At 50.5% G+C, this 25,552-nt stretch overlaps 6 protein-coding genes across 6 annotated transcripts; 3 read left to right on the forward strand and 3 right to left on the reverse strand.

Moving 5' to 3' along the window:
• Window positions 1–4,712: 4,712 nt before the first annotated feature.
• Window positions 4,713–7,289, forward strand: FMAN_08756 (uncharacterized protein; the record flags this gene model as incomplete). The annotated part of the gene is made up of 1 exon (XM_041829522.1): window positions 4,713–7,289. One exon carries the CDS (start codon window positions 4,713–4,715, stop codon window positions 7,287–7,289), a length of 2,577 nt encoding a protein of 858 aa, XP_041680276.1.
• A 3,928-nt stretch (window positions 7,290–11,217) lies between these two features.
• On the forward strand, window positions 11,218–13,084 carry FMAN_08757 (uncharacterized protein; the record flags this gene model as incomplete). The annotated part of the gene is made up of 3 exons (XM_041829523.1): window positions 11,218–11,423; window positions 11,475–12,088; window positions 12,141–13,084. 3 exons carry the CDS (start codon window positions 11,218–11,220, stop codon window positions 13,082–13,084), a joined length of 1,764 nt encoding a protein of 587 aa, XP_041680277.1.
• Window positions 13,085–13,706: 622 nt separating this feature from the next.
• FMAN_08758 (putative phenylacetyl-CoA ligase) lies at window positions 13,707–15,730 on the reverse strand (the record flags this gene model as incomplete). The annotated part of the gene is made up of 7 exons (XM_041829524.1): window positions 13,707–14,039; window positions 14,090–14,424; window positions 14,472–14,732; window positions 14,785–14,944; window positions 14,996–15,361; window positions 15,406–15,641; window positions 15,691–15,730. The coding sequence occupies 7 exons, from the start codon at window positions 15,728–15,730 to the stop codon at window positions 13,707–13,709; spliced, it is 1,731 nt and encodes a 576-aa protein (XP_041680278.1).
• A 1,603-nt stretch (window positions 15,731–17,333) lies between these two features.
• Window positions 17,334–18,990, reverse strand: FMAN_08759 (uncharacterized protein; the record flags this gene model as incomplete). Its single annotated transcript, XM_041829525.1, has 3 exons — window positions 17,334–17,600; window positions 17,653–18,728; window positions 18,783–18,990. The coding sequence occupies 3 exons, from the start codon at window positions 18,988–18,990 to the stop codon at window positions 17,334–17,336; spliced, it is 1,551 nt and encodes a 516-aa protein (XP_041680279.1).
• A 1,570-nt stretch (window positions 18,991–20,560) lies between these two features.
• FMAN_08760 (uncharacterized protein) lies at window positions 20,561–21,718 on the reverse strand (the record flags this gene model as incomplete). Its single annotated transcript, XM_041829526.1, has 2 exons — window positions 20,561–21,360; window positions 21,415–21,718. 2 exons carry the CDS (start codon window positions 21,716–21,718, stop codon window positions 20,561–20,563), a joined length of 1,104 nt encoding a protein of 367 aa, XP_041680280.1.
• A 664-nt stretch (window positions 21,719–22,382) lies between these two features.
• FMAN_08761 (uncharacterized protein) lies at window positions 22,383–25,353 on the forward strand (the record flags this gene model as incomplete). The annotated part of the gene is made up of 5 exons (XM_041829527.1): window positions 22,383–22,458; window positions 22,524–22,834; window positions 22,890–24,207; window positions 24,258–25,070; window positions 25,121–25,353. 5 exons carry the CDS (start codon window positions 22,383–22,385, stop codon window positions 25,351–25,353), a joined length of 2,751 nt encoding a protein of 916 aa, XP_041680281.1.
• Between the last annotated feature and the right edge of the window lie 199 nt (window positions 25,354–25,552).

Consider the following 25,552-nt stretch of genomic DNA (forward strand, 5'->3'; position numbering starts at 1 on the left):
ATCAGTGGAGTCATTTCGTGCAAGGTGATCTCCCTCAACAATAAATTTATGGTCTAATCGATCGAAGATGAGGTGACTGACGATCAGCATGTTGCAGCAGAACTAGCCTGAGCATAATTTCATCTCATTTACTGCGGGAGACAACAGGAACACATTATCGTAAAAACATACGACCGCGTAAGCACACCCAGTCCGCTCTCAAGGTCGTTTCTGGCTATTGGTGACAGTTAATTGACGTTACTAAAAAAGCAAGGAACCATGTCACCTCAACGTTCAAAAGCAAAATACAACTATTACCGCTTGTGTACGGAGTAGTGCCTGGCAGATCGCAAGTTTCATCCAAAGCCACCACGGCCGTAACTCGAAACACGGAACGACAAGAAGAGAAAGCGCTAAGTCGAACCTGGCAGGACAATCGAGCTAGTCTCGGCCGGGATCTCCCCTGTCCGGCCCAAGAACACGCGTTGTAACGCTGCATCGTTCTGGCTCCAGGAGTCTTCAGGGCATCGTTACATTCTATGATGGTTCGACCTTAATCCGCGAGCCTGGGCTTTAGGCGACTGAACGTGGCATACAGAACAGGCTAGCCAGGCTATCGACAAAATGACAACCCCGGGTTGAAAACGAAACGACAACGGCGATGATACATCGTCAAGATTACCGATATAGTCTTCTCAATTTTGTCCGGAGTACCAGCACAGCAGCCTCATAAAGATCTTGAGCTGCTTATCTCTTTAGCCAATTTTTGGAATATCGTATTTCGCCTTTGTGAACATGGGAGATCGTTTCTCGTTTTTTTGGTTGTTTTTTTGTGGCAGGAATACCACCACGGAGAAATAATTTAGCTGAAGACTAAGTTAGGCGTTGGATTGGGGCCCGTCAGTGTCGATTGATAGCGCGCGGAGGCTAATTTATCCATGACGTGAGCAAGCCACTGGGAGCTTTCATCAATAGTGCCGTTGATCTCAAGTGCTTGGAAGTTGGTGGAATATGCGGTCGAAATCCTGTAAGCGATTGCTGCTAGTCATTTGAACAAGTCTGAATCGACAAAAGATTGTTCACAAGCCATGACTAATTCGCAATTTCGACGGCATAGGAAGCTATCAATCTGTGTGGTCCAGGGAGACCAAATTTGTCGTTATAGACTAAGGTTGGATACAGACTGGGGGTTCGGGTGAAGGACAGAGTTATCATATGTTGCGACTGGTTGTTCAAGCTGCCCTTTTCGTCATTCAGTCTTTTGAATGAAACAATCCGTGCACTTCCCGATTTGGTGTTAGCCAAGTAAGCATAGTTTCAAGGTTGGTAACTCAAACCTTGAGGCTGTAAGAGCAAACAGCAATTACGATCGTTAGAGCTCTATCCGGGACAGAATATTGCAACGGAACTTGTATAAGATTCAGTTGGCTGTTGAAGACATCCCGATGAGACCCTGATTATCAACTATTCCAATGAATCGCATCGTGTTTGGATGTTGTTTGGCTTTGATTTCAGTTGCCGGCGATTCCTTTCCTGTATCGCCAAAACCTACCCGGGACTTCATGATTGTTAAAACAAACAAGCATTTGCCGATCGTTCCGGACTTGGGAAACACCGTACGGGTAGGATCGCAATATTTTCACCCGAGAGTCCTGGTTAGACGCTCTTCCCTTGCGACCTCTCTTTTAGGATGCTTCCAGGTCCAGAATAGGATCTGCCCTCAGGGAGCAAGAAAACACTGGACCTTAATATAGGAGGTCAAAATAAACTTAGCAAAGTGCCCCCTAAACTTAGGCTAGATTTACCTAAGTATTTCTGTCGCTTAGGATCAAGGTTCTGAGTTTTCTTTCCTCCCCCAGTCTGGTAAGGTTGTGAATGGGAAAAAACTCAATGGGTAATAGGGCTGGAAGGCATCGGTGTCGTCTCAGATCTGTAGCTCAGTAATTGATGATTGGCTGTCCTGATGTTGAAACAGACTAGGGCGGCCTGTTCCTGAGACTCCTTGGCGTCAAACACGCGCGCCCGGGGTCTGTCTCGCCATGCTACTGGACGGGTGGTGGCGCTCGGTGCTAAAAATGAACACCCGTCCTAAAGATAGAGACGGAAGCTGGGTAGCCACGAGACCATTCGGCGTTGGTAATTCTGGCCAGCTTCGGCATGATGAAAGGGATCGCAGAGAGCCAATGCTGTCCATGACACATTTTCTTACCCTATTGTGATTCTTATGCATATATTTTGAGTGATAAGCAAGCGCCATGTTTCGTAGTCCATCAACAAGCAACCAGTAATAAAGTCCCAGGCTTGGGGATAGCCTAGCCACAAGGAAGACCAATGATCCGATCAGAACAGTGAATGCTGCGAATTGGGAGCTTTCATCTTGTTCAGACCTATCACAGCAAATGAGGCCCTGAGATGGTGTACAAGCAAGGCAACTGAATCAATCAGTCAGGCCATCAGTCAGGCCAAGCCAGCGTTTGGCCGTGTTAGCCAGATCCATGATCATTTATCCCACGAACCCTGTCCGTTATAGATGGCCTGCTTCCGTGATTCGCATCCCGGTCAAGTCCGGTGGAAACGGTGGATTTGTGGACTGGCTCTACAATATCTCCGTTCTCCTATCAATTGGCGAGGTGCTGCAAAAGGGGAAATAGACCAAGTCCCTTGGTGTTGCAATCTCTTTTGACGTAGCAACCCGTGGTTGAACCATAATTATTGACATGCTCAAGGTGTAGGGTTTACTCAATCGTGGTTTCTTCGGAGGCCTGCTGTAGATCCATGGAGAGGAACAAGTGCGAGGGTTAATCACATGGCGATGTTATTTTTAGGATGAGTCGAGAAACATTCCCCATTCTTGATAATGGAATCGTTGCATAGTAATTACCAGCATCGCTTTGCTGTTGTTAAGAAGTGGCCCACTAGATTACCTTAAAGGACGAGCACGTTATTTTCCCAGTAGCGAGGTCGGTAACGGTCTGACTGCAAGCGAAGATGCCTTGGCACCTTCCATCTGTCGCGACCAACCGTCGGTGGCTTGCGGTGGCGGTCTGGGGAAGCAGCACCGGACCACGATGCTCCCATTCAGGAAGAAATCCGAACAAGAACAAAAGCAAGTGCCTTATACCTTGATCCAGCACCTTTAGTGGCTCGCCCAAAAATGCCAAAACGGCCAATTGGCAACCGCCAGGGCATCCAACCAAGCGCTGCTGCGCGATTGGCGGATATGGTGCCTGTACCTGCAGAAGCCTGTGCGGGACGTTAACGGGTCCGGGCCATCGATGCCCCTGATTCTTAACATGTTCTAATATGGTGGCGCAGCGTTTCATTCATCAGTTGCACTTGCCCATTCGTAGAGATGGATGATACCCAAGCAAAGGACGGCAGACGCGGAAGGAGCAATTTGTCTTGGGGAAAAGGAAAGAAACATCTCAGGCAGGAAAAGAGAGCGAACCCCTTTTGGCGTTGTAAATTATGACTTGTATTATGCGTCAACGATACTGTGCTTTCAGTAGGGGATACCAATGGCTGTAACCTGACTGCTTGAGTCCGCATCCACCACCTGAACTGTCTCTGCTCCTCATTGTCTTAGTTTAACCGCTATCTCAGCGTCCAAGTGCAAGCCTCACAGCGGGGTGTGAATTTTCCCGCTGTGGATGCCCCGCAAAGTGCTCTAAATACCCACCTCGGTAACTGGCTAGAAGCTCTGTTTCGCTTTTGGCCAACTGAGAGGCGCTCTGTTAGTGGCCATCAGCACATGCAGTAGCGCCTCGGAGCTTTAATCAGAATATGCATAACCGCCTTTCGATTTGTATTGGTTCACATACTGCACTGTTTTCTCATGGCAAGCGTCTGAAGATCGGGATATGCAATGCGGCGTCTCGAAGCGCAGCCCAGCAGCGGGAGATGGGCCAGCTGAAGCAAGCCCTGTCAAGCATAAACAAAAAGTTATGTTAACCTTTCTAAGAATGGCACTTCGGCAAGGCGAGTGAAGGAAGACAAGGTTGCTTCTCATCCATGGCCAGGCACAGGCATCACATTGGCTACCGTTGGGCATTGCGCTTCGCATGGTGCGAACTCGGTCGCTCATCAGTCCATCCACAGCCAAGACCTGAGAAAGATACACGCCCTGAATAATGCTGCCACAGATTATTGGGTTGGCACCGAGCCGCTGTTGAAGACCCCTGTCAATGGAGAAACTTCTAACGACATGGGTCCATGTCACGGATACCCATCCTTGTCGTTGTCCCTGAGGTGCCCTGGACCACAAACCGTTGTGTCAAACCTCACCGGACGGACCTGAATTCTTGGAGAGACCTTTTCGAACATCCAGCCGACCGTCGATGCTCAACCTGACTTCAGAGGAGTATCAGGGGTTCCCATCGCCGGCGGTATCTCCACCAAGCATGGGCCCCAGAGGAGACAACCCATGTTGGGTACCAGATGCCGGACTTGTTGCTCTTTGCCTCCGCAGGCCAGCACTCCTCCAGGTCTTATGATAGACACAGAGACTCGTGGGTATATAGATGCTTCTCATTCCCACCTCTTTCGACTTTTCCTTTTGGATTATCACTCACCTTTTTCTTTTCCTCTTTTCTTTACATCAAAGTTTCTCTTTTTTGTTCTGGTGTCAAAGTCATTCGTTTCCTTTGACTCCATTTCTTAATATTCTGTTCTGCATATAACACACTCGCTACACACACAACTAGTTATTACCACCCCCCGACAATTCTTTTACCATGAAGGCCAACTTTGCCCTTCTGGCTCTCACTGCCAGCCTTGGCGAGGTCTCCGCTCACTGGGGTAACTGGAAGGAGGCTCCCAAGTACACTCCTCCCCGTGCCATCGACAACAAGTGTCAGGAGAACCAGAAGAAAGGCTGGTACTGGGATGATCTCCAGGTCGGTCAGTTCGAGAAGTACAACGATTTTGATTTCAAGGGCTGGACCTGTGGAACCGATAAGTCGAAGCGCGATCTCTCTGGCCGAACCTTTGGCAAGTCTATCTCTGCTGAGTGTGGCCCTGCCAAGGAGGCCGCTCCCTCCTTCGGATGTGGCGCTGGCAGCAAGGAGAAGTCTTTCTCTCTGAAGAAGTTCCACGTCCGACCCGAGTTTGACTGCCGTCTCGAGTTCCACTATGACATGCCCGACGGCTCTACTTGCAAGCACCAGGCCGACTGCTCTAAGGACGGTACCGATGTTTACAACAGCCAGTGTGGTGGTGCTAAGAACGTCCGATTCGTCTACCCCAAGCAGCCCAACAAGCCCAAGGACAAGTGCCGTGTCGAGGTTCCCCAAATCGACTTCGACTGTGACAAGCCTCAGCCTCCCAGCAACACCTACACTGTCCCCTCTGGCGAGAACACCAAGACCATCCCCTATGGTGACAACACCAAGACCGTCCCTGCTGGTGAGGAGACTACTACTGCTCCCGCCGGTGGCAACACCGAGACTGTTCCCTACGGCGAGAACACTGAGACTGTTCCCGCTGGCGAGCAGACTACCTCCGGATCTTCTCCTGCTGAGACCACCTCCGCCCCTGTAGGCGAGAACACTGAGACTGTCCCTGCCGGTGAGAACACCAAGACCGTTCCTTCTGGTGAGAACACTGAGACCGTCCCCGCCGGCGAGCAAACCACTTCTGGTTCTTCTCCTGCTGAGACCACCTCCGCTCCCGTTGGTGAGAACACTGAGACTGTTCCTTACGGCGAGAACACCAAGACCTTCCCTGCTGGTGAGGAGACCAAGACTGTTCCTGCCGGTGAGCAAACCACCTCTGGCTCATCTGGTTCCGAGACTACCTCTGCTCCATCTGGCGAGAACACCGAGACTGTCCCTGCTGGTGAGAACACCAAGACCGTTCCCGCCGGTGAGAACACTGAGACTGTCCCTGCTGGTGAGGAGACCAAGACTGTCCCTGCTGGCGGCAAGACCACTTCCGGATCCTCTGGCTCTGAGACTACCTCTGCTCCTTCTGGCGAGAACACCGAGACTGTCCCTGCTGGCGAGAACACCAAGACTGTGCCCGCTGGTGAGGAGACCAAGACCGTCCCTGCTGGTGAGAACACCTCCGTTATCACCACCGTCTATGACAGCACCTCCACCGTCTACACCACTGAGGTCAAGACCATCACCTCTTGCGGCCCTGAGGTTACCAACTGCCCCGCCACTGCTGGTACCCCCGTTATCGTCACTGAGACAGTTGCCGTTTCCACCACCATCTGCCCTGTGACTGAGACTCTTACTGGCGACAAGCCTGGCCAGACCAAGCCTACTGAGGGTGGTGACAAGCCTGGTTACACTCAGCCTGCTGGTGAGAAGCCCACTGGTGACAAGCCTGCCAAGACCACCGAGGGTTCTTCCCCCAACGCTACCACTGATGTCCCCGAGGAGCACACCACCATTGTCACCAGCTACGACAGCACCTCTACCATCTACTCTACTGAGGTCAAGACCATCACCTCTTGTGGTCCTGAGGTTACCAACTGCCCTGTCACTGCTGGTACCCCTGCTGTTGTCACCGAGACTGTTGCCGTTTCCACCACCATCTGCCCCGTCACCGAGACCATCACTCACAAGGCTCCCAAGCCCGACAAGACTGGCTCCGACGAGAAGCCTGAGACCACCAAGGCTCCTGAGGATGGTTACGACGTTCCCGATGTTGTCCCCAGCTGCTTGAACACCTTCCTTGAGTACGTCTCTGACTGCAAGGATAACACCGACGCTGCCTGCTACTGCCCCTCCAAGGACTTCGTTGCCAACGTCTTTGAGTGCCTCTACGCCCACGCTGAGAACGATGACACTGTTGCCCAGGCTGTCTCCTTCTTCCAGGGTATCTGCGCTCCCTACGCTGGGGAGAACCCTGCTATCGCCACCGGTGCCGACTCCGTCACTGAGCACATCACTGTCACTGGCACCACCATCATCACCTCCGCTCACTACACCACCGTTGTCGTCGCTACCACCATCACTGAGCCCGTTGTCGCCAGCGGTACCCCCGTTGAGGGTTCGTCCACTGTCAAGACCATTGAGACTGAGATCGTTGTCCCCGAGGTTGGCTTCACTTCCGGCCCTGCTGGTAACGGTCCCATCCCTGCTCAGACTGCCCCTGCTACCGCTCCCGCTGCCGGTACTGAGGCCCCTGCTCCCGGCTACGAGGCTCCCGGCGCTGGTGAGACTCTCATCACTGGTAAGCCCGCTGTCGGCACCGGTAGTCTCCCCGCTCCTACCGCTACTGGCGTTCCCGTGACTGCTGGTGCCGCTCGCAACGGCATGGGCATCGCCGCCGCCATCCTGGCTGTTGCCATTGCCCTGTAAGGGTCATGATGCGCTTAGCACATCATCTCTGTTTTCCTTGTTGTTTATAGATTAGGTCTTGGTACCTGAGGCGGGACCTGTATGTATGCTATGTACGCCCGCACCCCGAGACCGCTTGAGCTTCCAGGGAAGTTAGACAGCGCGCTCACCAAACATGTATCATTCTTACGATCCTTACGAACTATGCATTAGTGTGGAAACTTGGTACTGACCGGATCCTCGTGTGACATCAAGTCTGGAGGTCGAAGAAAAAAAAGAAGTAGAAAAGAAAAAGAGCAAGGGAAGTTACCAGTTGAGCCGAGATGCACAGAAGCATATATACCCGCTGGCTGGTTGTTTAATGTTAATATTGACTTATTGTTTGAATCAATCCCCAATGCTCGCCTATGTTTGTTTTCCAAGTGAAGTAGTTGTTTGTCTATTGTGAAGCTGCGACCTCTTGTACATCCGGTGACTCTGAAATAAGGTAACTAACAGATTGGCACTGGCCTTAAGTGACTGCACTTCTATCGACTGGCAGTTATCGCAGTTTCATTTCCGAAGAGAAATGTAAGTTCTGTCTTTACCTGTTTCTTCATGTAAAGTGCCATGCTTAGGTCTCGTGTGAGAACAAACCTAGCGCCTAAACAGAGAGACAGACTCAAGGTACCTAAGGGAGGGACACCAACTTCTCAATCATATTTTTCTGGGTAAACTCTTAATAGCGACCACTTGATGCCATCAAAATATCGAACTCCCTTTCGCATGTCTCAAAGTTGTGATTCTTCCCTGTATAGGCTTGACAGCGATCAACTTGGCATCCTCGACAGACCACCGATCGCCCAGATAGTAAAAGTCAAAGCATTCGACTCGGCAGTGTTTCGCTACATCTGATACTTGGCTTCTCTCGACTAAAATATAATAAGACCGAGGCTAGTGAATCTACTGTCGTTGCTTCTCAGTGGAAATACAGGCCAGTGATTGTCCATTTCCGCCCAAAGAAAGACGTTATTATTGATCCATCGCAAGCTTACCTTGGAAATTAGGCACAACCACTGCATCAAAGTATCCGCATTCTTTTCCCTGCGGTACACTTTGCGAGCTTGATACATGAGGCCAAACATAGCGAGTATTACTACAGGCGGTTTGCCGACATAGGGGATGGCGCCCTTGTTCGACCACACGGGATGTATAGTGTCGAGTGCAAGCAGTAACTATAGCAGATCGGAGTCAACCTATGCAGACTTGAGTCCCCTCGCTAAAAGTATCAGGCTTCTCGAACTCGATGATAACAACTTGCAATATCAGCACGGTTGACATTTTATGTGCGAATGATGTCAGCTCTATGTTGGCACTTAAGAGCAATAGAGCTCAGAGCCTTACTTACTTAATCCGATCAAAGCTTTCTGAGTTCAAAGTAAGACTGTTCAAAGCCAACCCACACTTACTCAATTACGTCTGTCACTTACAACACTGACCGCCAAGTTTGTCACCAACCCTGGCGTGGCCACGCGTTCCTTTCAATCTTTCAGTTCGTAGGATTCATGTCTATTCCAAATGTCGCAATTTGACCGGCAGCTTCTCCGATCATGTGCACACAAAAATTCAGGATCAACGACGTCGAAGGATTCGCGGCGCCACCAGGGTCCAATGCCAAGACATGATGGCAATTTAAGCATTTCGAGATAATCTAATCTTATCAAATCAATCAGTTGCAGTTGCAGTTGGTGGCAAACACCAAATCGGCGATGCGACACAACCAGCCTCGATATCGATGAAACTGGGCATCAGTTCACCTCATAGAGTGCTCTCATGGGGATGTGATGCTCTCTGAGTTTTTGTCTCTATCCAAAATGCAGTTCCATGGTCTGCCATCGGAGGAACGCTTTGGCGGATCAAATCGGGAGGTTCAAAAGACTCCATTCCTTGTCAAATTTCAGATCGGCCGTTGTTCTCGGCCTCTTTACACCAATTCCTTGGTCCAGGGAAAGACAAGGCTCTTTTCTGTAAGTAGAGAAGACTACAGTAGTTCGGATATATTGCGATGCTATTGGGAGACTATTCACTGCTTCCCGGTGCCAAGACTCTCTAACTCTACGACAAGGACTTCTCTGGCCCACCTCAAGGAAAATGTCACCCGGACGGTCGGTTTTTGCGGTGCTAAAGAGGTCCAGGGTGCATTCATACTGTCTGGAACATCAAAAGACCATTCATCGGATGTGAGCCTGCAGAATCGGCCTATCAATCACCGGACCCCCACATGAGTACGACAAAGCATGTCAAGAGAGCGGAAGATATTGGCCAGGCAGCAGTCAATCCGATGCTTGACATCCACAGTGAGCTGAGCCTAGAATCGTTGGTTCCGAGCCATATTGCAAGCTCTGGATGGAAGGCTTATTTCCAGACTAAACGAAGGGCTTGCCAAGACGTTGAACCGAACACCGAATGCCCCAGTAAGGAAAGGAATTTGCCTCAAGTCTCAATCTTTGAACCACTTGACAATCGACTTCCTTTCGACCGGGTCGTCAACAGCTCTATCAGCGATTCCGAGATCAGCCAGACGTGCTTTGGCCTATGGAGCACCATGCCACTAGGGCAAGGCTCGATTTTGCAGTGTTATATCTTCTTCAGATTGATAAGGACAAAGAAGAGAGTATCAGTCCCGCAGAGCCTCGAGACTGGGCCCAGGGCCAAAAACCATGCTTCGGAATCCCGTGTTAGTGGCTTGCCCATTTCTCTCCGATTGCCTGATGCCAAGACCATGGCTCACGACCTTATTTGCGCCAAAAGGCTGGTTCGAAATGACCCGAAAACTCACCAGGGCCAAATCAGAGCCTGGCTTTTCTTACTATCGACCAGCTCCCACTTACCGGGAAATAATCTCGTACGGCCCCACGGCTTGTTATGCGGTGCTGCGTTTCTTTAGACGCTATAAACGCGCTGTTGGTTGTTGGCCTTACGATCGATCTAATCTGTCTCGTACTATATGACAAGCGACATACAAGGGAGCCCTGAACCAACTGAACCTTCGGCTCTTTTCTGAGGCAAAAGTGTCTATGAGCTTTCCTTCACATGCTTATACTCGGAGAAGGACGGATGAGATTGACGTGCCAATGCTACGCCGCACGCTGGAAGGTGAAGGGCGGCCAAGAGGTGCGATCTTCGGTGCTGATGCTGCTTATCAGATTATCAGATGATCAGATATGCGACTAGCGTTGAAAAACTTGCGTTGGTGTTCTTGGGGGTCAACACCAAACGGCGCCATACCCTACCAAGCAGTTGGAGCGACGCCACTCTCGGCCAACTCACCCCGGTCGATGGGGGGATAGCTTCTGGAAATAAGCTTCATCCAATGGACGATGCTCTCGACGCTGCAAGGTCTCCATTTGGCACATCTACGGTGCTATTCCCAAGGGTTAGACTCGTAGGGCCAAGCAAATAGAGCGTGGATGATCGGTGTTAGTGCGTCTTTTTCTCGCCATCCCAGGCCCAGGGACGTCTCTACAGCGAGAGGGTTCGTCTCGAACAGGGGCTTTCTGCCGTTGATTGTCCAGGGTCGCAATGAGCTTAATCCTTACCTGGCTCATGGCAGACTTACCGCAGCCAGCTATAGGTGGGCTTAGGAAGCTCACCCATCGGAGACCAGTTACCGTTTTAGCCTCCCGAAGGATTCGCTCTATGAAATCTAGCCATGGATGATCATCGCCTATCCCAGTTCTCAATTCTCGCTCTAGTGAGAGCTTCCCATGCAGCCAGAGTTGCAGTGAGCTACGATCTTGGCCTGGTAGGGCAAGGTACTTAATGGGTGCTCTCCCCCCTTCAATGCGACCTCGTGGTCCCCTCATAGATTGAGCAATCGCCGAGCTTACTTCTCTCTTTCTTCCCTTGATCCATTGAGCCGAATTGAGCACCTCCTCCCTTTGGAACGATTCTGACATATTTCGTTCCAATGGCGACTCATACCATGAACGGGCCTGAGCCCGTCAACGAAGTGTCTGTCCCAGACATTGAGAAGGCTCCCGCCAACAACAACATCATGGTTGATGAGGATCTCAAGGACTTCTCCGACGATGAGTTCAAGCAGCAGGGTGTCAAGAAAGCCGAGGCCATCACCAGCGTCTGGACCAAGAAGATGCTGATTGCCACATTTGTCTTGTAAGTGGTCAGCTTACCTTGCCATGACCATACTGATCCTGTATCTTCTAGTCTGTTCCTCGTCTCCTTCGTCGATAGTCTGCTCCAGAATGTGCAGAGCAACCTCATTCCATACGTCACTTCAGCCTTCGCTTCACACGGTCTTCTCGCATCAACTGGTATCGTAGCCTCGATTCTGGGTGCCGTCTGGAACTTGACTCTTGCCAAGATCATTGACATCTGGGGTCGAGTCTGGGGCTTCGGTGCCATGGTTCTCCTGATTGTTGTCGGTATGATCATGAAGGCTACATGCAACAGCGTCGAGATGTATGCTGCTGCGCATACGTTCTACTGGGTTGGCCATCTCGGTCTCATCTATGTCATTGACGTTGTTGTCGCTGACACCACGACTCTCCGCAACCGATTGATCATCATGGGTATCAACTACACGCCTACCATCAGCTCCACTTTCGCCGGTCCCAAGATTGCTGAGCTCTTCTTGAAGAACGTCAACTTCCGATGGGCTTTTGGTTCCTTCTGTATCATCCTGTTGGCGTTTTGTATTCCCGTCATGGTTATCTTCATCATGAATGAGATGAAGGCCAAGAAGTTTGGCCTTGCTCCTGAGAAGGTACACAACCGCACTATTTGGGAGTCCTTCAAGTATTACTTTGTGCAGTTCGATGGTGAGTTTACTCTTTGTCCGCTTTGGACGCACAGTCTTTAACATTGTTCTAGTTATTGGTCTTTTCCTGACCAGTGCCGGCTGGGCTCTACTCCTGCTCCCTTTCAGTATCGCTGCTACTGCTCCCAACGGATGGGCCACTGGTTACATCATTGCCATGCCAATTCTTGGTGTCGTTCTCATTGCCAGCTTCGTTGTCTGGGAGAAGTTCTTCGCCCCTGTGCCTTACTTTCCCTTCCACCTACTTGCCGATCGCACCATTTTGGGAGCATGTCTCATCTATGGTATTATGTTTGCCTCTATCTTCTGCTGGGACACCTATTACGGCTCTTACTTGCAGGTTGTTCACTTTGAGAGTGTCACTACTTCTGGTTATATCCTCAACTCGTTCTCTCTAATGGCTGCTTTCGTTGGACCCTTCGTTGGTATCGCCATCCGATACCTGGGACGCTTCAAGTGGCCTTCTTTCGTCGGTGTGCCTTTCTTGGTTCTCGGTACCGCCCTTCTCATTCACTTCCGTCACCCTGAGACTGCTGTCAACTGGCTAGTCATGTGCCAGCTTTTCAACGGTATCTACAGTGGTATCTGGTCCTTGACTGCCCGTATCGCAGTCATGTCTTCCGTCAAGCATCAGGATGTCGCCGTCGCTCTGGCCATCTGGGGTATGTTCGGTGGTATCGGTTCCTCTATCGGTGTGGCCATTGCTGGTGGCATCTGGACAAACATGCTACCCACCGAGCTTGCCAAGCAGCTCCCCGAGTCTGCCAAGAACATGACTGCTACCATCTATGGCGACATCAACGTCCAACTGTCTTACCCCGCTGGTAGCCCTGAGCGAGACGCTATCATTGCTGCTTATGACTATGTGCAGCAAAAGATGATCTACGCTGGTTGCGCGTTCATCCCTCTCTGCGTCGTCTGCCTCTTCATGTGGAGGAACATCGACATTAAGGAGAAGGATGCTCAAAGCAAGCAGGCCAAGGGCATGGTCTTTTAAGAATTCTTCGAGACAGACCCACGAAAAATATCCCATGAAAAGGGGCAGGGATATTATGAGTTTCCAGGTAAAGATTAATGAATCGATATAATACAAAAGTTCCATTCGCTTTATAGACATCTCAGTTAGACTTCATTCAATACAATGCAGTCGTCTTATTGCTTTAATGAATGCTCGAACTTGCATCAATATGATATCATGAATGATTCTGGAAACTGCATTAATCCTGATCTACAGTCTCTTCAGGGAGATCCTTAATTTGGCGATGGCATCAGTCCGATGTGCAGGATGAGAGCACGGCAGATGGGTTTTATGATTCCCAGGAGCACTTTGAGCAATAAGTCGTTAATTGGAGATCGTCCCGTTCAGTAAGAGTTTAATTCCATTTGGCGACGATCTTACTCGTTCTGGATTGTCGATTGAATTCGCTGAACATCGTGCTTTTCTTCTTACGTTTGGCCTGGCGCCGACACCATGAAGCCGGGATTCAGTAGCATAGGCTTGCCACGAGGTCAAAGATATATGATAAGTTTGTTAAGTTATCTAACAGTCATTAATCGCTCGACTTCCTGGTAGGAAGGATGAACTTCCTTCTCTTTCTTACACTCTATGCACCATATCATTACAGCTTAGCTCCCTTCTCCTTGCGGGCCTGCTTCTCCTTGTCTCTCAATAGACGTCGAAGGATCTTGCCACTAGGGCTCTTGGGAATGATCTCGATAAACTCGATGCCGCCCTTGAGCCACTTGTGGCGCGCCTTGTGCTCTTCGACGTGCTTGTTGATGCTTTTTGTGATCTCCTCGTCGGGTTTGCCCTTGGCTTCGGGTGCTTTGACAACGAAGGCCTTGGGGACTTCGCCAGCTCGGTCATCAGGGACTTGAATAACGGCACAGTCGTCGACAAGAGGATGGGCGAGAAGATGAGCTTCGAGCTCAGCTGGTGCGACTTGGTGGCCCTAAGAGTATGTAAGTAGGTGAGCAAGGGCGTCAAAGATGTGAGATTTACCTTGACTTTAATAAGCTCCTTGATTCGGTCCACGATGACAAGATGTTCAATGCCCTTGGGTGACTTGCGAATGATAACCTCGTCACCTGTTCGCATCCAGCGTCCGTCGCTGTGGTTTACAAAGGTCTCAGCTGTGGCCTTTGCATTGTTGAGATATCCCAGAACAACACTGGGGCCTTGAACGTAGAGTTCACCAGGGGTGTTGTATTCCGTAACCTCTTTGCCTTCAGCATCGATGACCTTGGCCTTGATGCCAGGAAGAAGGGATCCAGAGGAGCCGGGATCGATGTCGAGCTCGGTAGTTGATGAGACCACGGGTGACGTTTCAGTGAGACCTACAAAGTTAGTGACGAGACATCATGCGTGATTGAAGGGGGCTTACCGTAGCCTTGACAGATATTCCACTTGGGCCAGATTTCATTCAAGCCAAAGATTGTTTCCTTTCCAAGGGGAGCGGCACCGCTGAAGATGAAGCGGACAGAGCTGAGGTCGTACTTTTGGCACTCAGCCTTGTGACTCAGCATTTGGACCATGATGGGAGGGACCAGGGCCATTTGCTCGATCTTGAAGCGTTGAACGGTGGCAAGAAACATCTTGAGCTCGAACTTGGGCAAAATGACTGTCTCATCGCCATTGTAGATGCCTTGATACAAGTTAGTTCGGTGAGACGTGGGAAGAGGGTGAGATGACATTACCCCAGTGAGCGACTGGGACGAGGCCGTAAATATGGCTGAGTGGTAAGAGACCAAGCTGAACCTGAGTGTCGACTCCCGCTACTTTTCGGCCCTCTGCGTTTTGGACTGTCATTTGCATAACGTTTGCGATCACATTGACGTGAGTGATCTCAACCGCTTTCTACGATTTATAAGCCCTTCATTCACCTCATCAATATTCAGTGAGACTTACGGGGAGACCTGATGTTCCACTAGAGTAGCATAGATACGCAACTTGCCTCAAACCTTGGCCTTTGATCCAGTTCAGAGGCTTAAGTTCAGGCGCATCCTTACCCTCTGCAATTAGATCATCAATTGACTTGAAAGGTGGCTTGGACTCGAAGCCGGGCACGGGTAGAAGAAAGACACGATCCTCAGGGATACCGACAGCCTTCGCGGCAGTGAGAGCAGTCTCGAGAAGAGGAACACAAGTGAAGAGGGCGTTTGCGCCGGATGAGCGGAGCTGATGCTCGAGTTCTGGGGCAGAATATGCGGCACTGGCGGGTGTGACGATTCCGTTCAGACGATGAACAGCATGGGTCATGGTAATGTAGTCGATCTTATACGTTAGTTGGAATTTTGTGTGACTGAGCTCAAACGTACAGTGTTGACTGAGAAGAGCGCCACTACTCTATCCCACTCTGTTCCATCGTGGACATCATAGCCAAGGCGTTTTGCAAGAGCACGCGCGAGAAGTTTCTCACGCTGGATGACCTCTTCTGTGGTGTACGTCTTACCAGAGATACCGCATGTGAAGGGATTTCTGGACTGAGCAATAGGTTTGCGAGCGTGCTTATCGCTGAAGATGAAGTCCGGGATGGTGATTGACTCGGGAGGTTCTAAGGAATGTGAGCAGAGAAGCTGAAACCGACGACAGGGTGAGTTTACCGAAAGGCAAGCTAACCGAGGGAGGAGGATAGAAGACCATCTTGGATAGGGATTAGAGGAGGGTATTCAAGGGGAAGAGGGAAGAGAAGAGAATGAGGAGAATAGAGGAGAGGAAATGGGAAAAAAAGATGAGGAGCTGAATATGTACTACGTAGTTGGTTCCCTGCTTCTCTCTTCTCCTTGTCGCTTCGGGGCCTCCTCCAAATCTGGGGAAGACCCAATTTAGCGCGGTTTGATTCCCACTATCTCCGCATTACACCAATCTTGGCCCTATTAGCTGCGATATCAAGACCTCGGTGCCAGCCGAGGTATAGGAAATAGGGTCGTTGCCATAGGGTTACGTAGATCATGGTTTTGGGGTCAAAGCTGAAGTCGAGGTGCATGTGACTAAAAAAATTAAGGTTGGCATTATTTCTTGGTATTTGGTATTTTGAGCTTAGTAGCTTCTGTATGTCTTCTATCGTTGCAGGAATTGGGGTAGAGGAAGTGGACCGTATCTTTGATGCCTCGGTATGTGGCTTGCATCGAATTCCGCCCTAGTTCCGCCATGTCAACGTCCTCCGTCTCGATAAGGAGCGTTGTCCCTCGATGAGAATTCATGTATAACCATAGACTACGACTCTATTCACGGTGCTATGGAGAGGGAAGAAGCTGCATTGTACTACGTGAGCAACTTATATCGCTAACTTTCCGATCGAAAGTCAAATTAAGCTCAAGTAAGCTTACCGTTGCACGTTTCTACCCGCGCTGACATCCACCAGTCAGGATGAACTCAGATTGCCTAAAAAGGCAGAGAGAATGTTGCCAGATACCGAAATTACTCATCAAGAGCAACTACACACTTGATTCTGGCTACTGGTTAGAGACTAACATATACTGCTTTTCGTATGTTGGTGAAATTGACTTCAGCGCCCTGGTTCTGTTGCTTCTCGCCATAACGACTTCACCCACTGGAACCAACAATTCTCTTAACTTGTAATCCGATCAGAGTTGAATTTTTCGCCTTTTGCTCACCGCCAACAGCTATCACCCATCAGATTTACGAAACGGGGGCACGATGTAACTCTCTGAGTCAGAAATCTCGCACCTCCCTGGCGATGCACGACAGCCTTGTGAGAGCTTCAAGAGAGATGTCATTCATCGACCTTCGCGATTCTGCATTCTACAGCAGAGCGCCGATGTTTCTCAAGAAAAAGACTCAATAGACTCCCGCGATTGAGATTACACAGACACGACCATTTCTTGATGGATACAGAGTGTCTCCCGAGATATCCGAAGTCTTCCTCCCGCGTTGCGCAAGATGTGGCTGTCAGCTGTTGCGGCACCACGAGCAAAGCACGTTGATCCAACACGACGGGTGCACAAAAAGTCTACATCGAGGGAAGAAATTCTCCGAAAGTATCTCCCGATCGTGAAGCCATGACATGCTGTGCTCCCTTTCTACTGAACACAGCATACACGCGATGAGGCCCAGTACAGCTGAAGCAATTTCCAAGTCACGCAATTCATGGGTACAAGGTGAGATAATGCAAAGACCAAACGCCGCCGTATGCTTCATGCTACGCATACCCTAAATGCGGTCTATCAATTACAATCGTCATGTCCAAGAGATGTCATTAAAGTATGTACAACCATATCCCCGTCTATAGCAAGTTGACTCCGAGAGCAAACCCGCCAATGACAGCAAACACCCAGCTGAGGGGTGTAGGCTGCCATGCGGCATTGTCATCGTCATCACCGCCACTACCGGCTCCGGCAGTGACTGTGACGGTTGGTCGACCGCTGAAGGTCTGTGTCGTCACGACGCCTGTGGCACAGTCGCGTTCGAAGTCGGGACATGAGGTGATGGTGTAAGTGGTGGTGTACGCAGAGGTAGGGAACGAGCCGCCTGTGCCAGTAGCAGTAGCCGCCTATCAAGGTTGTCAGTTAAATCACGCAGGAGTACGAGGTGTTATGACTTACACGTCCAGTAGCTGTGATATCAGAACTCTTGCACTTGCCAGTCTCACTGGGCACAGCGTCAGAGCCAGATCCAACAGCAACAATGTCCTCATCACCACAGTCAGCAGCCTGAGCGAGATGGACCTCCTTGTTATCCCAGTCAAAGACGAAGTATCCGGCTCGCAGAACAGAGTCACCAAGAATCTGCTGGTCGCTGGTAGGTACAAGACCAATGTAGCACGTTCCAGGTCCAAGTTCAAGAATAAAGTCGCTGAAGGCAACTTTGATTATCTTGTCACCGAACCCAAAATCAACCGTGCCATCGAGGTCGCGGTTTTCACAGTCGGTCATGTAAAAGCCCTCACCATCGTTCTGAGCATCGAGAGCCTCCAGAATTGGTCGCGCGACCGACATGTGCATGCGGGTGAGAGTCGTTCCAGAGTCGAGCATAACGTTGGAGTCAGAGCTGGAGACACGAATGTCCTCTGTATCACCGCTAATGGTGACGCCGAGACTATCCAACTCAACGGCGAGACGGTACTCACCACCCTCACCACGAATGATAGGGCGGGTCTCCAGCTTGCCAATATACTTGCTGCGATCAATACCACCGTAGATCAGAGCACCCTCTGTATCATCCGAGTGTCGCAGATCAAGCGCGAACACGCGACTGTTGATAAGTCCCTGGTCCGCCATGGAAGTGAGCAATAAGCTATAAGGCTCATCGCCGTCAAATCCAGCCCTCAAATCAGGCGCAAGACCGAGGATACCCTGTGAGATACCATTGCTCTCAACCAAGACACCGAAAGTCTGGTTTCTCAACTTTGAGTCTCCAAATGTCATGAGATCTGTATAGTATCGAATCGTCGCAGATGTATGCGTCGTTGAGTCGGACGCGTCGCCATAGTTGAGCGTCTCGCCACCAAAAGGACCGATGGGTGGTGTCTTTGACTTTCGAGGGTCGTATTGTCCAAAGTCAAGACATTGGTTGTATTGAGTAGCGGATTGAGCTTCTTCGCAGTCCGGGTTTACCCAGAGTTCGTTGGAGCCGGTATCGAGAAGGACTGTGACTTTTTGAGGAGGAGTACCGATTTCAACTAGAGAGCATTAACAACTGTAGTTGGTTGGTTAGTAGGAACATAGTGACATACTGTCTGTCGCGTAGAAGAAATCTTTGTTCTCGAGTCGGACAGCGATAGCGTCACCGTCTTGACGCTTGTCGTGCTGCTTATCCTTGTTTCGCTCCACGGTACCAACGTGCATCGACAGATAACCTTTACCGGCCTTCGATCTCGGGATGTTAACGGCGTCAACGCTGCCGAGCAGAGCCGCGGCTGTAGTTATCGTGGTCCACCTCATGATGAGCTCTGTGGTGTTGTTTGCAAAAGGCTACAACGGTCTCTGACAACGTCTCCAGGGGAAGAGAAGAGAGGCTGCCTCGTCTTTAAACTAACAACTCCAAGGCCCCCAGTGGCGTTTTCCCTGCCTACCTCACCCCCGGGCTATGCCTTGGTTGGTGGATGTGCTAGGATCTAAAGGGACGGAATTAGCGGGATGTGCTTGGCTGGTGGTCTTGGCTTTTGCTTAGACGATGGGCAATACGGTACGGCTGAAAAGTCCTTGACGTAGGGGTTTTGGACCTGCATAATTGGGCTTTAGGGCGTTGGTTTGCGCATAAGAAGGCTCTGTTGTGTAACGTGTTTCTATTCAGAGCATGTCCTCTATGTAGTAAGTCTCTCTCACTAACTAATAAGACAGCTATTATTCGTCTCTGTCGAACAATGCCCTTCTTTATGTTTGAATCAGAGTGCCAATTCAAGGCTCGCTAGCCCCCCCATGTCTCACGTTACAGGCGTGATCCATTCAGCTTGGCTCATTTATCATGACTCCGCCTCTCTACCTAGCAACCAGGCTAACCCCAACTAAGCAGATCTTCGGTCATTTCCCAATGAGACTCGCCTTCTTCCTGATCACAAGAAAGACGGCAATCGCTGTAGTGCCTTGGCCAGTTGAAGGATGCAGTAAGAGGGCTAGCCTTTCAGCTTAAAAATCAGAAGGGTAGGCGGCTTGCGCGGCTTTTTGTCGTGGATGATGTCTTTGAAGCTCAATCTGGATTAGGGATCTCAGCCTGTGGCGATTTCGTCTTGGCTCTGCGCCTTGTGCCACAGTTGAAAGAACGGCAGCAACGGACATTTGGTGAATGAGAGAGGGAGGCTTGGGAGAAATACGATATGTTACATGCTGCATGCTTATTGTGAGTCGCATAAAGTGAAACTTTGGATGCAAACGAGTGAAGCGATTGGACATGCAATCAAGCTTGACCCTGTTGCTTGTGGAAATTAAGCTCACGGATGCCGATTCTTATGGTTGCAAGAGTTAGATGATCGGAAGTTTATCTACAGTAACGTTCGGTGATCTCCCACCTCATTTCTCAAGCATATCCTAGCCTGCCACTCGACAATCAGAGTTTTTACCCGAATGCACTGGCGTGTGTCGGTTTCACTTTATTTGAGCTGATAGCTCTCAGCCCTGGCGTGGAATCCTCGTTTGCGATGCCGATGTAGGGTAAGACACCATGAGTTCTTTTTTAAGATTGCATTGGTGATGAGCAAGCCATGTACAATAACGTTTGCGCTTGATGATACGCAAGCGATTCGGCTGCAATTCTCAATCGGCGGCCTCGTTGTAATTCGATGTAGCTGCGCGTTCTTGGAGACAGATGGGGGGCTGAAGGAGGCGTACTTAGGACTTTAGTCAACGACTTGATGAGAGTTAAAGACATAAGAATGAGAACAGTTGAAGGATGATCCTCAATATGCTTAATTTTTATCAAGTCAATCTAAGGTAGTCCAAAACCCTTTTATCTAACTGGTAATTTACAGGTCGTTATATTTTACAAAGTCGTGCCGTCTATCCGGTCTCATTTTATTTATGCCTTCAAACCTGTGCCAGACACCAACAGCGCAACGCTGCCCAGCTGTCTTCTCACATCCTCCTTGTTGACATCATGGGTATCCTCGACCTCTCCCCACTGTCCGGTTTGCCAGTCAACTTCAAGACTGGTAGCGGCAGCGGCTTCTTCAACACCAAACTTCTGACCAGGATTCAGATGACCCCTTGCGACTGATCCCTCAGTCCACTCAACAACGAATCGTGCAGCAGCAATGAGACTCTTGCCAGCCAATACGGCACGCTCAAGTCCAGCAATCTCAAAAGCATCGAGACCAGTGATCCAGCCCTGAACAATCTCGCGAACCCCAGGGGCCTGTGACTGAGGCAAGATGGAGTGGCCGTCAAGGACAGGGTTGATGGTGACGCCTGGCCAAACATGTGTTGTCAGGAAAGACACAATCTCCTCGGCTGTGCGCTTCTGTACATCTCGTAGCGACTCTCCAGCTTCATTCTTGCGATCGTGCGCTCCTGCAGGAGGGTTCCAGCAGAGAATGGAATCGGTATCGAGGTATCGTAATAATGTTGTAGCAATGGCATTTCGAACCTCTGAAATTTCACCTCCGGCAGTGTTATCAGCCGCAGCTATGTCGAGAGCTCGGCATGTAAGACTTGTAAGAGGGATCAAATGATGTCTTGTAGCATCTTGGGCAGAAGTCAAAAGATCCCATTCGAGAGCGAGAGCGGAGGCAAGGTCCGGCTTGGTGATGGGAATTCGAACGACCTCCTTTGACACAGGATGTCTCAACGGTCGAGTATCGAGAAAGACTTGAAGAGCACCTGTATCTCATCAGCATACGCTTTGATGGTGGGGTAGAAAGTATTTCGACTAACCGTCAACTTCCTTCACAGAAACGTCCTTCCAGAATCGCTTCTTCAAACCACCGCCTCCCTTTCCAGAACTAGCATTTCGAAGCTCCTTAGCATTCTTGAGCATCTCAGCCTGTCTTCTCCGCCTCGCAACTCGCTGATGGACATTTTCGGCGGGCTGGATCGGCGGCTCAGGTGGCGGGCCGGTGCCGACCACTGGAGCGACATTGGCGGCCTTGACAACGGTCGAGTGAATTGGACGGACAAAGGCCGGGCGCTGGACGAGCCGAGGCGCAATGCGAAGTGGTACTCGGGTTACTGACTTCATTCTGGGCGACAAGTTGGGTCGTTGATTGAGGTTGAGAGAATGGAGCTGGGGGATTTAAAGATGCGACCCGGAAAATTGGGTCCGGCTGGAAGTTCGGTGTGGGTGGATGGATTCAGGGTCGACATGATGTCACCTTTTGAGGATGAGAGCTATGAAAAGAGCCTCAAGAACTTTTTTTTGGCAAGTAAATATGGTAATCATAGTATAAGAGACAGTCTCTAGTAGTAACCCAAGCTATTAGGATATCTTAGAGCATTAATGTAGGTTTAAATGAACATCTGAAAGACTGCGGGTACCTGAAGCTGCAATGCTCCATTCTCCAGCAGCAACCTTACCTAAGGACAGTGGCCATATCAGTGGGACAATGGTATATGAAAACTCCAATTATATGAGAGGTGAAAAGGTAAGAGGCATAAGAGAAAGCTTGACCACCATAAAAGACCAAAGATTCGGCAATTGGAATTCTATCGTCAACTTCCTAGCTGAAGCCAATGCCAAAGTTGACACGAATCCCCGTCCGATAAGGGGCTGATAAGATCACGTGATGCGGCACCACTCATCCCTGAAGCGTAACTGCGACGTGGTGATTCTACCTTAGGAGCGCCTCGACCGCAACCTCAAGTCTCCCTCGACCAAACCTTTCACCTCAACCCAGTTGCCCAACATGAGTTACGGCAAGAAGGACGAAGACGCCGACCTCGGGCTGGTCAAGGTTGACCGAACTCAAGTCTTCCAAGAAGGTCCGTCTCCCACAATCGCCTTGTTCATATTCAACCCCCCACAGTCAAGCTAAATAGTCCAACAGCACGACTCTTCAACAGCTCTCCTATCCAGCCTCGACGATGTCGCATTCTACTCACAAAGATCGCTCTCCTGCTTTACACGGGAGAGAAGTTCCCCACCAACGAAGCTACAACCCTCTTCTTCGGTATCTCGAAGCTCTTCCAGAACAAGGATGCCAGTCTCCGACAGATGGTCCACCTTGTTATCAAGGAGCTTGCCAACTCAGCTGAGGATATTATTATGGTTACCAGCACGATTATGAAGGATACTGGCGGCAGCACCGACGCTATCTACCGACCCAATGCCATCCGCGCCCTCTGCCGTATTATTGATGTAGGTTGCCTTGCGGACAGGTACACCGACACCCCTGGAAGCTGACACTGTAAAGGCCACGACCGTGCAATCGATCGAACGAGTTATGAAGACCGCAATTGTCGATAAGAACCCCTCCGTATCCTCTGCCGCCCTCGTTTCCTCATACCACCTCCTTCCCATCGCCAAGGATGTTGTCCGACGATGGCAGAGTGAGACCCAGGAGGCCGCTGCTTCTAGCAAGTCCTCTGGTGGCTTCTCTCTGGGATTCTCCACCTCAAGCAGCCAAATTCCCATGAACCACTCAACCATGTCGCAATACCACGCTGTCGGACTCCTATATCAGATGCGCATGCACGACCGAATGGCCCTTGTCAAGATGGTTCAGCAATTCGGCGCTGCTGGTGCTCTCAAGAACCCCGCTGCTATCATCATGCTGGTTCGACTTGCTGCACAGCTCGCTGAGGAGGATGCTTCATTGAGGAAGCCCATGATGCAGCTCCTCGACGGCTGGCTGCGACACAAGAGCGAAATGGTCAACTTTGAGGCTGCCAAGGCTATCTGCGACATGCGAGATGTTACCGATGCTGAGGTAGCGCAAGCCGTCCACGTTCTTCAGCTGTTCCTCACCTCTCCCCGCGCTGTTACCAAGTTCGCAGCTCTGCGAATCCTCCACAACTTTGCCAGCTTCAAGCCTACCGCCGTCAACGCCTGCAACCCCGACATCGAGCTTCTCATCTCAAACAGCAACCGATCCATTGCCACTTTCGCCATCACCACGCTCCTTAAGACCGGTAACGAGGCCAGTGTCGACAGGTTAATGAAGCAGATTTCCACCTTCATGTCCGAGATTACCGACGAGTTCAAGATTACAATCGTGGAGGCTATCCGAACCTTGTGCCTCAAGTTTCCCAGCAAGCAGGCTGGTATGCTCACCTTCCTCAGCGGTATCCTCCGCGATGAGGGTGGATACGAGTTCAAGAGGGCAGTTGTGGAGAGCATGTTCGATTTGATCAAGTTCGTCCCTGATTCCAAGGAGGATGCGCTTGCCCACCTCTGCGAGTTCATTGAGGATTGCGAGTTCACTAAGCTGGCTGTCCGAATTCTTCACCTTATCGGCCTTGAGGGTCCCAAGACCGCTCAGCCTACCAAGTATATCCGATATATTTACAACCGAGTGGTTCTTGAGAACGCTATCGTGCGAGCTGCTGCTGTCACTGCCCTTGCCAAGTTCGGTGTTGGCCAGAAGGACCCTGAGGTTAAGAGCAGTGTCCGTGTCCTCCTCACCCGATGCTTGGATGATGTCGATGACGAGGTCCGTGATCGTGCTGCCCTTAACCTGAAGCTCATGAATGAGGAGGATGATGAGATGGCAGCTCGATTCGTCAAGAATGGTAAGCATGAGTTAACGACTGACTGTGGAATACTGCTAATGCGCCAACAGAGAACATGTTCTCTCTTCCCTACTTCGAGCAGCAGCTTGTCCTGTACGTCACATCAGACGACAAGTCAGCTTTCGATAGTCCCTTCGATATTGCCAAGATTCCTGTGGTTACTCGGGAGCAGGCCGACGCTGAAGACCGATCCAAGAAGCTGATTGCCACAGCCCCTACACTCAAGGCTCCCAAGGTTGGCCCCACCAAGCCTACCGGAGCCGAGGCTGTTGCTTCTGCTTCTGCTCAGGCTCAACGGTATGCCCAGGAGCTGCTCGAGATCCCGGAGATGAAGGAGTTCGGCAGTGTCCTCAAGTCTTCGCCTGTTATCGAGCTCACTGAGGCAGAGACTGAGTACGTTGTCAGCTTGGTCAAGCACATCTTCAAGGAGCACATTGTCCTCCAATATGAGGTTAAGAACACCTTGCCCGACACTGTCCTTGAGAACGTCTCCGTTGTCGCTACTCCCGTGGACGAGGAGGAGCTCGAGGAGGTCTTCATCATCCAGGCTGAGAAGCTTGCGACTGATGAGCCCGGCAAGGTCTATGTTGCTTTTAAGAAGGTTGGCGGCGAGGCTTCCCTGCCCATCTCCACCTTCTCCAACGTCCTCAAGTTCACCAGCAAGGAGATCGACCCCTCAACAGGCGAGCCCGAGGATTCCGGTTACGATGATGAGTATGAGGTGGCCGAGTTCGACCTTGCTGGCAGTGACTACGTGATTCCCACATTCGCTGGCAACTTCAGCCACATCTGGGAGCAGGTTGGTGCTTCTGGTGAGGAGGTTACAGAAACCCTCCAATTGAGCGGTATGGAGAGCATTGCGGGTAAGTCGACTGCTGAGTTCACAGAAGACATGATACTAAAAATTCCACAGACGCTACAGATCAACTTACAAAGGCTTTGTCGCTCCAGCCTCTCGAGGGTACCGATGTGCCCGTCAACCAGACCACCCACACACTCAAGCTTCTCGGCAAGACAGTTGGTGGAGGTCGGGTGGTTGCCAACGTACGGATGGCTTACTCATCAAAAACTGGTGTCACGACAAAGATCACGGTGCGAAGCGAAGAGGAGAACGTGGCTGCGCTAGTCATCGCGTCGGTCGCTTAGAGATGAACAACAGAAGCAAAGCGGGCGTTGAAAGGATCATGATGTATCGAAAGCTTTGTCTCGGTTTTAGACATACCGTACAAGTGTGGCAGTAATGTGATTATTTACGATTCGTTTCCTTGTCCTGGAATCACGATTGCCACTTTGCAGCGGGTTAAAAGGCTTGTAAAAGTGATGAGGGGGATTATTCATTGGGTGG

This window comes from Fusarium mangiferae (assembly GCF_900044065.1).
Source record: "Fusarium mangiferae strain MRC7560 genome assembly, contig: FMAN_scaffold004, whole genome shotgun sequence".
Taxonomy (NCBI): domain Eukaryota; kingdom Fungi; phylum Ascomycota; class Sordariomycetes; order Hypocreales; family Nectriaceae; genus Fusarium; species Fusarium mangiferae.